The 11,802-nt window shown below is 58.4% G+C and overlaps 4 protein-coding genes across 4 annotated transcripts; 2 read left to right on the top strand and 2 right to left on the bottom strand.

Annotated features, from left to right (window-relative positions):
- Positions 1-610: 610 nt before the first annotated feature.
- On the bottom strand, positions 611-1,474 carry VTJ83DRAFT_7155 (uncharacterized protein; the record flags this gene model as incomplete). Its single annotated transcript, XM_071013946.1, has 4 exons — positions 611-962; positions 1,007-1,159; positions 1,220-1,243; positions 1,362-1,474. The coding sequence occupies 4 exons, from the start codon at positions 1,472-1,474 to the stop codon at positions 611-613; spliced, it is 642 nt and encodes a 213-aa protein (XP_070863372.1).
- A 597-nt stretch (positions 1,475-2,071) lies between these two features.
- VTJ83DRAFT_7154 (uncharacterized protein) lies at positions 2,072-3,227 on the bottom strand (the record flags this gene model as incomplete). Its single annotated transcript, XM_071013945.1, has 6 exons — positions 2,072-2,134; positions 2,197-2,557; positions 2,635-2,714; positions 2,776-2,818; positions 2,871-3,084; positions 3,218-3,227. The coding sequence occupies 6 exons, from the start codon at positions 3,225-3,227 to the stop codon at positions 2,072-2,074; spliced, it is 771 nt and encodes a 256-aa protein (XP_070863371.1).
- Positions 3,228-5,447: 2,220 nt separating this feature from the next.
- VTJ83DRAFT_7153 (uncharacterized protein) lies at positions 5,448-7,748 on the top strand (the record flags this gene model as incomplete). Its single annotated transcript, XM_071013944.1, has 2 exons — positions 5,448-6,079; positions 6,149-7,748. The coding sequence occupies 2 exons, from the start codon at positions 5,448-5,450 to the stop codon at positions 7,746-7,748; spliced, it is 2,232 nt and encodes a 743-aa protein (XP_070863370.1).
- Positions 7,749-9,015: 1,267 nt separating this feature from the next.
- VTJ83DRAFT_7152 (uncharacterized protein) lies at positions 9,016-11,405 on the top strand (the record flags this gene model as incomplete). The annotated part of the gene is made up of 9 exons (XM_071013943.1): positions 9,016-9,856; positions 9,916-9,986; positions 10,049-10,589; positions 10,648-10,720; positions 10,793-10,909; positions 10,969-11,012; positions 11,084-11,130; positions 11,202-11,331; positions 11,395-11,405. The coding sequence occupies 9 exons, from the start codon at positions 9,016-9,018 to the stop codon at positions 11,403-11,405; spliced, it is 1,875 nt and encodes a 624-aa protein (XP_070863369.1).
- Between the last annotated feature and the right edge of the window lie 397 nt (positions 11,406-11,802).

Genomic DNA, 11,802 nt, shown 5'->3' with positions numbered 1-11,802 from the left:
ATTCCGCTGGGCAGAGGGCCAAAAAAAAAAAATGAGCCGTCCATCATTCAACCTCCTGAATTTTTCTATGCCTGCGCTTCCATCAGACCGCGCGGCGACAATGATCTAAGATCCTAGGCAAGAGAGCTATATACACAACATGCGAAACGGTATCTCCAGAAGGCCTCGAATGTGCCAACATCACACGCTTGCTCGTCTCATCTGTCATCCCTCATCGCATCGTTGACCGAGGTGTCGATATCCATAAACAGAAATCCCAAAACGCCGTGCGTAACCCCTCCTCCCCCTCGCCCCGAAAAAATAGACCAGGATATGCAAAAGCCGACCGAACAAAAAACACACTGACAGATCACCCGTCCTGTTTCCCCATGTTTGCTGTATATCCGTCCTTCCAATCATGCCACGTCTAGATACCGCCGCCGGGCAAAGGGAGCAAGCAAGCAGCAACCCGCCCCTCCACAAGTCCCGCAGTCCCGCATCCCGGCGTTTGGGGCTCATCCCTCGGGTGATGGGGACACGCATTGCCCGGCGTTGTTCATTACCTGCGCAGCTTTTTTCCTGCCACCGTCGCACCTGCAAACAACACGACGCCGCCCCCTCCGCTCGACGATTAGTCCGCCAGCTCTCCGCTGCTGCTGCTCTCGGACGATGTCGTGACGGTGCCGTGCATGTTGTCTCGCGCGAGGCTGACCAGGTGGTAGATGCCGAAGGCGATGGCGGCAAGGAGGATGAAGAGGACGATGATGATGACGGCGATGACGTCGTTTTGCTTCATTTTGGGCGGCTGCTCTGTTTCTGCTCTTCGTTTGTGCTGCTGGGGTTGGAGGTTTGGAGAATGGTAGCGACAGCGAACCGCGGGTTCCGTTCCGATACGTGCCGGTGTAAGCGTCTGGGTGGTGGATGGACGGATGGAACCTCGATGGTCGGCCGGGCCGGTTTCTGGCGAGCACGGCACCTGGTTTCTTTGCGTGACGCGAGGGTCGCTCGTGTTTTGAAAGTTCCCGACGCAGCAACGAGGACGCAATGCGCTTCTGCAGGCTCTCGTCGGGCGGCAACGCTGTTGTTGTCCGTCTGGCGTGCAAGCCTTGCTTGAGTGGATGCCCCTGGTATGGCAATGGCAAGGTCCTCAGGTCGAGCGAGGAGGGCTGAATGAGTCAGGCTAAAAAGAGAAAATGTTAGGTGAGCAGCTCCAACAGATCCAAATGGCGGAGGGACAAACCTGGTCGGACGACGAGGTTGGGAGCTTGTCGTCGTGGCGGGGCCGGCGTTTCCACAGGTATAAGCGTATAAGTGAGGAGGTCAACCTTCAAGATCTTCTCTAGAGTCTCCTGCGCTGCTCTCCGGCTGAAGCAATTCGCAACGGCTTGAATGTGCAGTTGCAGTCCGTATCCGACGAGACACCAAACAGCGGGATCACGAGTTGCAGCAGCGCAGACGGGGGAGTAGGGCGGGCTGCCAGCGCACGCGCGACCATGCAGGTGCCCGCCGTCAAATAAGGTGGTTGCCCCGCCACCTGATTGTTAGCCAAAAAGTCAATAAAAGAGAAGGCTGGGCTGGCGGCAGCATTGCAGACCCCTGCCGAAGCAGGATCCACCTTGTGGGCCTGCGACCAGCCTCCCGTCCAACGGCGATGTCTGATTGGCCACGACCCCAAGATGCCGAGTGCTGGATCCACATCGTCAGCAGGTCTTGGATGGAGACGTCGGGTTCATCAGCACTTTGGGAACCGCATCAAGACAGGATGAAGAAGAGCACATGGCTATGGCTAGGCGGATATACTACGGATTCGTAGCGTGCAGCGGTGGAGCTAGAAATCAAATACCTTAGGTGCACAGAAATCATACAAACGCAAGGCTAGGAGGTAAACAGTACTTCCCCCTATTGGATTCGAAAAGCACCCGTGGCCGAGAACCAGCGCCGAGTCCATTCCCATGGTTGCTCCTCCTGAACTGGACAAGAGAACGGGGCTCGCCGAAGAAAGCGCCAGGAATGTTTGAAGCAACAAAAATCAAGCTGCGACCAACGGCCGATGCGGATGGTCGTGGACTGGCTTCGGAGCGGGTGCAAAGGGTTACGCCGGTTCATCAACGCCCCTCTTAACGATTCGTATGTGTTGGAGGAAGTAATCGCACATCTGCATCGGCCGAGTCAGCAAGGCAACACAAAACCAGCGGTTGAAAAGGTTCTCCTGCATACCCTCCGCGGACATCGCTGTTTGCAAACCTCCGTAGAGTGCACGGTTTTCTGTCCGTTCTTCCAGGTGAGATAGACTTGAAGCCCACCCTTTTCCTCGTCCTCGCAGACATCGATGTGGACGATGTGGTCCTCCCAGCTTCCTGCTGGCGGCTTCCACAACGCCGCCTTCGCGCTGGCTGGAGGCTCCGAGTCGGCCGGGTGTTCTCCGTTTCGCTTCGCTTTCTTGGTGGTCGCTTGGGGCGTCGAGGATGACGGGCGGCTCCTCTTCTTGGTCTTAAGGACGCTCGCTATCTCTTCCTGCAGCTTGTCGCGGCCGCCGATGCTGTCGAGGTATTCGTTGAGCACCTCGGATGCGTTCTCGCTGGAAACATCTGGTCAGCGCAAGCTCTACGTTGGACGGGGTGCTGGGGGGGGGGGGGGGGGGGGGGGGTCGCGTACATGAGGTTCTCTTCTGGCTCCCACGTGCGATCCGACTTCTTTTCATATCCTTCCCACTTGACCTCAAACAGCGGCACGCCCTGATGCTCGGTTAGCTGCGGCCCAGGTGCTGGCCATCTCCAACCTGCAAGGCTTTCTCACGTTCTTGGTGATCATATGTGACATGATCTTCTCCACCACGTAGCTACGGTCCGTGGTCAGCAATCGCTCCTCCAGAAGGTCCACAACGTTCTTACACTTCTTCATCCTCATCGCCGCCATCATCATCATCATCATCATCATCATCATCATCATCATCGACGCCGGCATCTGCGCTCTTCTCGTCGGCCGAACCCGCATCGTCGTCGTCGTCATCGGGCGTGACCTCCTCGTAACTGGCTGACTTCTTGGCGCGGCCCGCGGTCTTCTTGACTGGCCGAACCTCGATGTCAGGTTCCTCGTCGCTGTAGGCTGTTCGCAATGTCAGAATGCCGGTCGTTGATGTTCTCTGGCAATGGGCGCATGGATTGGACAACCGCGACGCGACGCGCCGAGCGTGGCTCGCTTGTCTTTGCGGCATGCACAGCTGGCGTCAAGGGCGTACCTGGTGGCATTGTGCTGTTTTTGGCGAAGGAATCTCCGGAGAAGATATGGTGATGCGCAAAGAAGATACCGTCGGATAGAGATGGATTCTGCAACTCACCATTTGTCTTCGAGACCAGCGTTTCTCAACCTGAAGCGCGAAGTTGAATCGCAGCTTCCCCAAGGCGACGTGCAAAAGAGTGGGGCCTGTCCCAGCGGATCACCGCGCAAGGGTTAGGGTTGAAAGAGTCAAGTGAACTCCACTGTGTACACAGGAGAGCATTGTTGCGTCGGGTCCATGGCTGCACGAGGAACTTGACGGCCGGATCGCAACAAGGTCGATAGCTCCCAGGGTCCTCCCAGTTGGCAGCCTCTCTTGCTTGCCTGAGTCCTTTCAGCACCGTTTATTCCTTGGCGTTAACGTTCCAGTATTATATAGTAAAGCTCACAAAGCAACCCCGCCTTTGAACTTGCAGCGGTTGAATTGTTCTCTCACCGGGATAGCTAGAAACAATGCTCTGATGCAACCAATCAATGTCCGATGCTCTCCCTTGAGCTCGTCAATTTCCAAGACACTAACTACCGACCCTCAACTTCTCTCGCTCCATGACTTTCCACGCTTTTACGCTTCATCCATGTCTTCCCCTCTCGGCATGGGATGACCGGAAAGCATCCCATTCGCCTCCTGGCCTCCTGGTCTCATCCCTACCCAATCCGTCGGTCATCCACTCTGGCGGGATTGGCCGTTCAGATCCTGGAAGGCTAGCCGACGAGGTTAATGAACTTCTTGGGCCCGCCAAGCATCCGCGAATGGGGCCGGGCACCACCAGATTGACCGGTTCCAGGCTCCCTGGGCGGTGGACATCATCAAAGGGCCCGGCGAGCTTTGACGAGAAAAGGGGGGGGGACTCGAGCTTTGGCATGGTCGAAAATTGACTGCTCATTCTGGAAAAGCAGCCGTCGTTTCACGTCATGGGATCTTTGCGGTTAACGAAACGGCCCGACAACAAAGCAAGTTGCCGCGGGCTCAATACGGCTGGTGCCGCCCATGGCTCGACACAGGGGGGGATGTCAAAGTGACAGTTCCAGAATGCCCATGGAATGGCATTTCTGCTGTTCCAGAATGGACACCGAACCAGAGGAGCAAGCCAAAAAAAATTGGTTCGGAGGGAAAAAAACAACAAACAACAACAAAATGAGCGCATCTTATGTGACTTATTATAGCCGATCCCGCCAGTGTCTTCTGAGGAACATCAACCACTCGGATAGCAACAGTTTTTCTCTTTGTCAAGGTTGTCAAGCGCGGCAAGTTGTCCAGTTGTGTCTTTTTGGACTCAAACTGGTTAAATTTGGGTTGGATTGGACAAAAAGAGAGACAAAGGCGATGATCAGGCTGAGGGATCAGCGCCAAGCAAATGTCAGAAATCCGCAACATGACTTCAAACAGGGCTTCATGCTCGCTTGAGCAACACCAACGTCATATCAAATTCCGCCTCATTCATGTCATGATTCAAAACAGGGGCCAGTCCGAGACTTTCAACACTTCAACTCGAAGGCGGGCCGGGCCGCCTTAGCGTTGTCTGCTCGACGCAACAAGAGTTGCCTATGGCTATCCGCGTCGGATGAATAAGCGGCATGAAATGGAGACAAGCACGCTCGCCTGGACTGTGTGGCTTACCGAAGCAGATTGGTTGCCAGTGTGACGCTGCGCAGTAGGGAGGCTGTCTCTGCCTGTCCACTTCGAGCGTCGACGCTGGACCGCTGGACCGCTGGACCCTCGCGCAGATGGCGCCGCGCAAGCCTGCCCAAGTATTCTTGCCTACCCCTCTTCGCCCTGCAATCAAGCCGCTGCGTCCCGTGTACTCTATGCTGCTGCGTAAGCTCCTGTCGCCCCGGAGCCCAACCCCGTCCGTCCTCCCCCGGGACCCTGGCTGGGTTCAAGCCGGCCCTGCTCGAAAATACTACCCGGAGAGGGAAAAGGGGCCCCAAAGAAGTATCGAGTCATCTGGTGTGTCGGCCCCAGGCGGTGACGGGCGCTGAGAAGCAAAAACGGCCCACCCTCCCGGGGGTTTAAATAAACCAGCCGGCCGTCCCCGACGACGCCCCTCAGAGCTTGTTGGCTTCTTGGCCGACAGTGTCTCGGAGGGATGTGCATGCCACCCAATCGGTCGGGTCAACCTTGGACCAGAACTCGCCTTGCCTGACGACGCAACCTCCTTCCTTTGGGCTTCCCCTGACTCGGGCCGTGGCACATGGCGATGGCCGACGCCAACGACAAGGGTGAAACGGCGGCCGGCCGTCGGGATCAGTCCACGACAAAAGCCGTCAAGGACCGGAACTGTCCGTATTGCCACCAGGCGTTCACCTCGTCCTCCCTGGGCCGCCACCTCGACCTCTACATCCGGGAAAAGAACCCCAAGCCCCCGGACGGAATCCACGACGTTGAGGCCATACGGAAGCTCCGGCAAAACATCACGCGGAGACAGCCCCGGAGCGGCGCGGCACGCCGGACGGCGTCGCTGGGGGGTTTGGCAACATCGTCAAGAAAAAGCTCCGCCTCGGAGGACCTGGAATCCCCCGTTACCCGTTCTCCGCTGTCTCAGAAGGACGGCTCGAGGGCTCCTTTTGCGTCCAAGTCCAGCTGGGGAGCCGGGGGAGGCGCCGGGTATCTGACGGTGGAGGATGGGAGGTCGCTGCGGGACGCCGAGTTCGAGGATGGCAGCTGGGGGCCCAGGAGCTTAGGGCCGGGGCACCGGGCTGTCGACAGGCAGCAGATCCTGAAGCAGCAGCTTGCCTTGAAGCAACGGGTTCAGGACGCCGAGGACACGACACGGGCTGCCGAGTTGGCATTGCGGGAGCTGCTGAGTTCTCTTCGGGCCGCCAAGTCCGTCTCCCGTTTCTCTTTTGTTTTCTTTCTGGCCCATTCGTCGCCCTGCTAACCGGGTTCAAACAGACTCCTCATCGACATTGAATCGCCACCCTTTGACTTTGACCCCTTCGCCCTGGACTTTCCAGCCTTGACGCTGCAGTGCCTCGAGCCTCCCCCGACACTCTTCGCCACCACGCAGAACCCGACGCCAACCTCGTGGTCCATCCTGCCACCAGGCCACGTACAGCTCGAGGCTCTCCGCGCGTACTTTCGGGACGAGTTCCAGCGGTGGAAGGCGGCTTGTGCTGCAGCGGCAGCTGCCGTCGCCGAAGAGTCGGGCCATGCCTCAGCTGCGAGCCCTCGCGGAGATCCTAGGGCCGGGATTGCAAAGGCCGAGAAGGCGGCAGAGCAGATGGAACGGCATGTCCACGACCATCTGGACGCCACGTACGCCATTTGGAACGGTCTAGGGCAGGAGCAGCGCGAGCAGCTCTGGCGTCTAGAGCTGGCGCGGAGCGTGGGCCGGAAGCAACAGGAGGTCAAGCGGCTGAAAGAAGCCCGGCAGATGCTCCGGCAGGAGGTGGCGAACCTCAAAACGCAAGTCGAGCAGCTCGCTCGGACCGAACAGCTGCCGGGCCACCGGATCCCGCCAACGCCAACGGTATACCTTGACGAGAAGCTCATGGCTCGCGCGATGGAAGAGGGCATGGTGAGCCGCGGCCATTACGTGGGCGTCGGGGTGGGAGACCACCAGCCAGCCCTCGACACGCTTGTGTCATCCGTCATTGGCAGGTGGAGAGACGTGGTCGTGTCAGCCCGCGGGCTTCAGTCCCAGAGGCCTCTGGATTCCGCGCTCCTCAGCAATCCAAGCCCGCGAAGCTCCACCGGCAACCTCTCCCCTTCAACACAGCAACACCATTCGCGGCAGTCCTCCACGATCAACGTCCCCGGCTCCAGCAACTTCCTCACATCAGGCCTCTCGACCGACGAGTCCCTCACTCCGCGAATTCCATCAACACCTGCCGTCATGAGCAGAGCACCGTCCATCAGCATCCAGGAAGCCGAGGAAGCAGACGAAGAGATGCGTGACCGACGAGACGAACCTGATCCCGATCCCGACGAGAGCCAAGAGGGGGACGCAGAGGGGGAGACGGATGCGGATGCCGACGGGGACCCTGACCCCGACGGGGAGGTTGACGCGGATGCGGATGCGGATGCGGACGAGGATGCGGACGCTGACGCAGATGCCGACATGGACGATGTTCCCGCTGGAGGCTTTACGGATATCCGGCTTGCGGTCTCGCCGCAACTCCCACACCAACCTCAACCTCAACAACAACAACAACAACAGCTGCAACAACATCATCATCATCATAATCATCAACAACATCAACACCAACATCATCATGTGGCACATGCGCACTCGCACTCACCGATACCTGTCTCGCCGTCGCTGTCGCCGCAGCATCTTCAGCAGCAGCATCACCAGCAACACCAGCAGCAGATGGGTCTGGCACTGGTGGCTGCACAACAAACGATGGTTGGGGGCGGGATAGGGGCTGATATGCTGGTAGGGGCAGGCGCAGGAGTGCCGGTCCATGTACATGGAGGGATTGGGCAGGGCCAGAGCCACGTACACGGGCAGATGCAGAGCTGGAATTCATCGACGGCATTGGAGATGTGAAAGAGCACTTTGTGAATACACGCTCATGGTGTGTCCGGGGGGAGAGGAAACAGGAGCAGCCCAGGAGCTCTGTGTTTGTAAGGACTTGCGATATAGAGTGAGAGGTGGAGACGTACATAGTATCTTATCGAAGGGCTCTTAGGGTCACGGAATAGAAGGATTACCAGCACTCCTCTGCGACCTTTTTTTTCGGAGGCGGACCCTCGACTCCAACACTTACCAAGGCCAATGGCAATGACGAAAAGATGACCATGACCGTCCTCCGTCGATTTGATAACCGTCAATGACAGGGTTGGGGTTCAGAGTTCAAAATGTGACCCGTGTAACCCGTTCCTTTGTATGCCCCGCCCCGTTTACTTTCCCGTTCCGATTCTTCCAACCAACCAAACTCGCCGATCCCGCCCAACCCCGGCAGCACCGCTTACACGATTCAACTGCCGCATCCGGCGTACCATGGGGCCCACGGATGCGAAGGCTAGGCGAATTCGGAATCGATTCTCACTGCATGCGGAGCAGATCTGGACAGTTGAAGAGCTCTCAAGAAGCTTGCATGGTAGCTGACAAAAAGCTTATGTCAAGCCGCTCTGGAGTACGTCGGATTTCCTCCTCCGGCGCAGCATGCTCCGGGGCAGGTTCCCATCCGCTGACAGGACATCAAAGGAGCCGGCGGTATGCACCAGTCCTTTTGAGCGCTATCATATCTGCACGTCGGTCTGTTTTACAGCACTGTACATTTTTTTTCAGCTGCCCAACGAAAGCATTGATGAGCCGAGATATTCAAGAATCCTGACCCACGTCCTCAAGGTGACTGACGGCGGAGATGGAGCTGCGCTTGAGAGTCTATCAGATGGGTCAACTACCTAGGTATCGTAGGTCGTAGCCCAGGTACACCACCAGCAAACGTTGAGGTGTAAGTGGTGCGTACTGTTTTGGGCCCCCATACGGACGGACGGTCACGAGCCACCACGGGGTAGCCACAGATGAGGCTTGGCAACCTCAGTCCGATTGCCCCTCCCCCACCAAACCTGGAAATCCCTGTCTCTGACTCAGTTCATGCCCCGAAAATTATGACCCCGCGGTGGGGTACTTGATCCTCCCAGGACACTGCACAGCAGGACGCTCTCTGCCTCCCAACCCCTCCGAACTTCGGGTCTTTGCACAAAAGAGACCTTCCGGGACAAACAGACTGTGGGATTGGCCTTTGCAGTCTGAGCTTCCCTCGTCGTTTTGAGCAATTCCCCCCAATCACACACAACCCATCGTCACCATGGCCGACTCGACCGCTCCCGCCTCGGCCCCCGCGCCGGCCCCCCCGACCGAAGAGGTCGCCAACCTTCACCTTGACGAGGTGACGGGCGAGCGCGTGTCCAAGTCGGAGCTCAAGAAGCGCCAGAAGCAGCGTCAGCGTGAGGCCGAGAAGGCCGCCAAGGCCGCCGCCGCGCCCCCCAAGGCGGCCAGCTCCAAGCCCAAGGCCAGCTCGGGCGAGGACGAGAAGGACCTCAACCCGAACCAGTACTACGAGATCCGCAGCCGGCACATCAACGAGCTGCTCAAGAACCCCGAGACCAACCCGTACCCGCACAAGTTCCAGGTGACGTACGACGACTCCAAGTTCCACGAGGAGTTTGGCCACCTCAAGTCGGGCGAGACCGCCGAGGACAAGGAGATCCGCATCGCCGCCCGCATCTACAACAAGCGCGCCAGCGGCTCCAAGCTCATCTTTTACGACGTCCGCACCTCGGCCGACACGGTCAGCATCGGCACCCAGCTGCAGGTCGTGTGCCAGGCCCAGCTGGTGCGCGAGGGCGCCCCGTCCTTCGAGAAGCAGCACGAGAGCATTCGCCGCGGCGACGTCATCGGCATCATCGGCTATGCCGGCCGCACCAACCCCAAGAACCGCGCCGCCGAGGGCAAGGAGGGCGAGCTGTCCATCTTTGCGACCGAGATCGTCCTGCTCAGCCCGTGCTTGCACATGCTGCCCAGCGTGCGCTTCCCGTTCGCCGACCCCGAGCAGAGGGCTCGCATGCGGTACCTCGACATGCTGTGGAACGACCGCACGCGCGAGGTGCTGTGGCAGCGCAGCCGCATGGTCAAGTACATCCGCGACTGTAAGTGGCGGGATGGGGCTTCTTTTCTGGCGGGAGCCGCTCTAACAAAACAACAACAGTCTTCCACGAGAAGCGCTTCATCGAGGTCGAGACCCCGATGATGCATGCCATTGCCGGCGGCGCCACCGCCGTAAGTCTCCCTATCCGGGCCGCACAAAGAAGCCTTCAAAGCCCTGTCTGACAGCGCCGCAGCTCCCCTTCATCACCCACCACAACGACCTCGACATGGACATGTACATGCGCATCGCTCCCGAGCTGTTCCTCAAGAAGATGATTGTCGGCCAGTTCGGCAAGGTGTTTGAGATCGGCAAGAACTTCCGCAACGAGGGCATCGACCTCACGCACAACCCCGAGTTCACGTCCATTGAGTTCTACTGGGCGTACGCCGACGTCTACGACCTCATGTCAATAACGGAGGAGCTCGTGTCCGGGCTGGTCAAGGAGCTGACGGGCTCGTACATCACCAAGTTCACGACGCAGCACGGCGAGACGTACGAGGTGAACTGGGAGGCTCCCTGGCGCCGCGTCGAGATGATCCCCGAGCTCGAGAAGGCCACGGGCGAAAAGTTCCCGCCGTACGACGAGCTGCACACCGAGGAGACCAACCAGTTCCTCCAGCGCGTGTGCAAGAAGATGGGCGTCGAGTGCCCGCCGCCTCTGACCAACGCCCGCATGATTGACAAGCTCACGGGCGAGTTCATCGAGGAGACGTGCATCAACCCGACCTTCATCTGTGAGTGGGAGCCGGAGCGGTTGAGCAAGCGACGGCATGCGTGCTGACCGAATCGCAGTGGAACACCCGCAGATGATGAGCCCCCTGGCCAAGTACCACCGGTCCAAGAAGGGTCTCTGCGAGCGCTTCGAGTACGTCTTTGGTTGCCAACAGCCCCCCCGCCCCCCTCCCGCGTGTTTTGTTTGGTTGCTGACACGACCCAGGGCGTTTGTGTGCAAGAAGGAGATTGCCAACGCCTACACCGAGCTGAACAACCCCTTCGACCAGCGGCTGCGGTTCGAGGAGCAGGCCCGCCAAAAGGCCCAGGGTGACGACGAGGCGTACGTACAAGGTTGCATCCAGCCCAGCGTGGAGCGGAAAGGCTAACGTTGCATTGCAGTCAACTCATCGACGAGAGCTTCCTGCATGCTCTCGAGTATGGCCGTAAGTGCTCCCGCTGCGGAACCCGAAAGCGTAGTTTTGTTGGGTATGATGCTGACGTGTGCCCGCCAAAGTGCCGCCCACTGGTGGTTGGGGTCTGGGAATTGACCGTCTGGCCATGGTAAGCCTTCCCGCCTCTGAGCGAAACGAGTGCGAGAGGAAGTGGTTCTCTGACGGGGGTTTGCTTCGCAGTTCATCACCAACAACTACTCGATCCGTGAGGTGCTTGCCTTCCCGTTCCTGCGCGAGGAGAAGCAGCAGCCCAAGGAGAAGTTTGCGGCCGAGATTGTCGATGTTCAGCCTCTTCCTGAGGAGGGTATCTGTGAGTTTCTTTGCCTCTCATCATTGGTACCCGTTGGAGAAGAAGGCTGACTGTTGGATGCAGACCACAAATAGAGGTGTCACCTATTAGAGACCATCACCATAGAGAAGAAAAAAAAGAAAGGCAAAAAACGTAAGTGGGTCAGAGCTGGGGCTGGAGTTTGAGTGGTTTCCAGGTTGTGCCGAGGTAGAGATACTCAGGATCTCGATATGGGATGAAAAAATCAAGGCCATGAAGGGTGGGTATGGATAGAGAGAGTTCGTTTGCTGCTGGTACTTTGACAATGATTACACATCACTAGTTACTGCGTACAGACACGACGCTCGCATACAATTTCTCAGCCCCACTGCAAGACACCCACCCACCCACACGCCCAAGGGACTGGCCGTGGCTGTGTTTCTGTGATTCCCAACATAGCGTCAGTGATACGGGCGTGGGGGGGAGGGGGCCTTGGCGAACCGGGCAACGGTG

This window comes from Remersonia thermophila, chromosome 7, assembly GCF_042764415.1.
Source record: "Remersonia thermophila strain ATCC 22073 chromosome 7, whole genome shotgun sequence".
NCBI classification, from domain to species: domain Eukaryota; kingdom Fungi; phylum Ascomycota; class Sordariomycetes; order Sordariales; family Chaetomiaceae; genus Remersonia; species Remersonia thermophila.
Note: the sequence above shows the minus strand (reverse complement) of the source record. Positions and strands in the feature narration are given on the sequence as shown.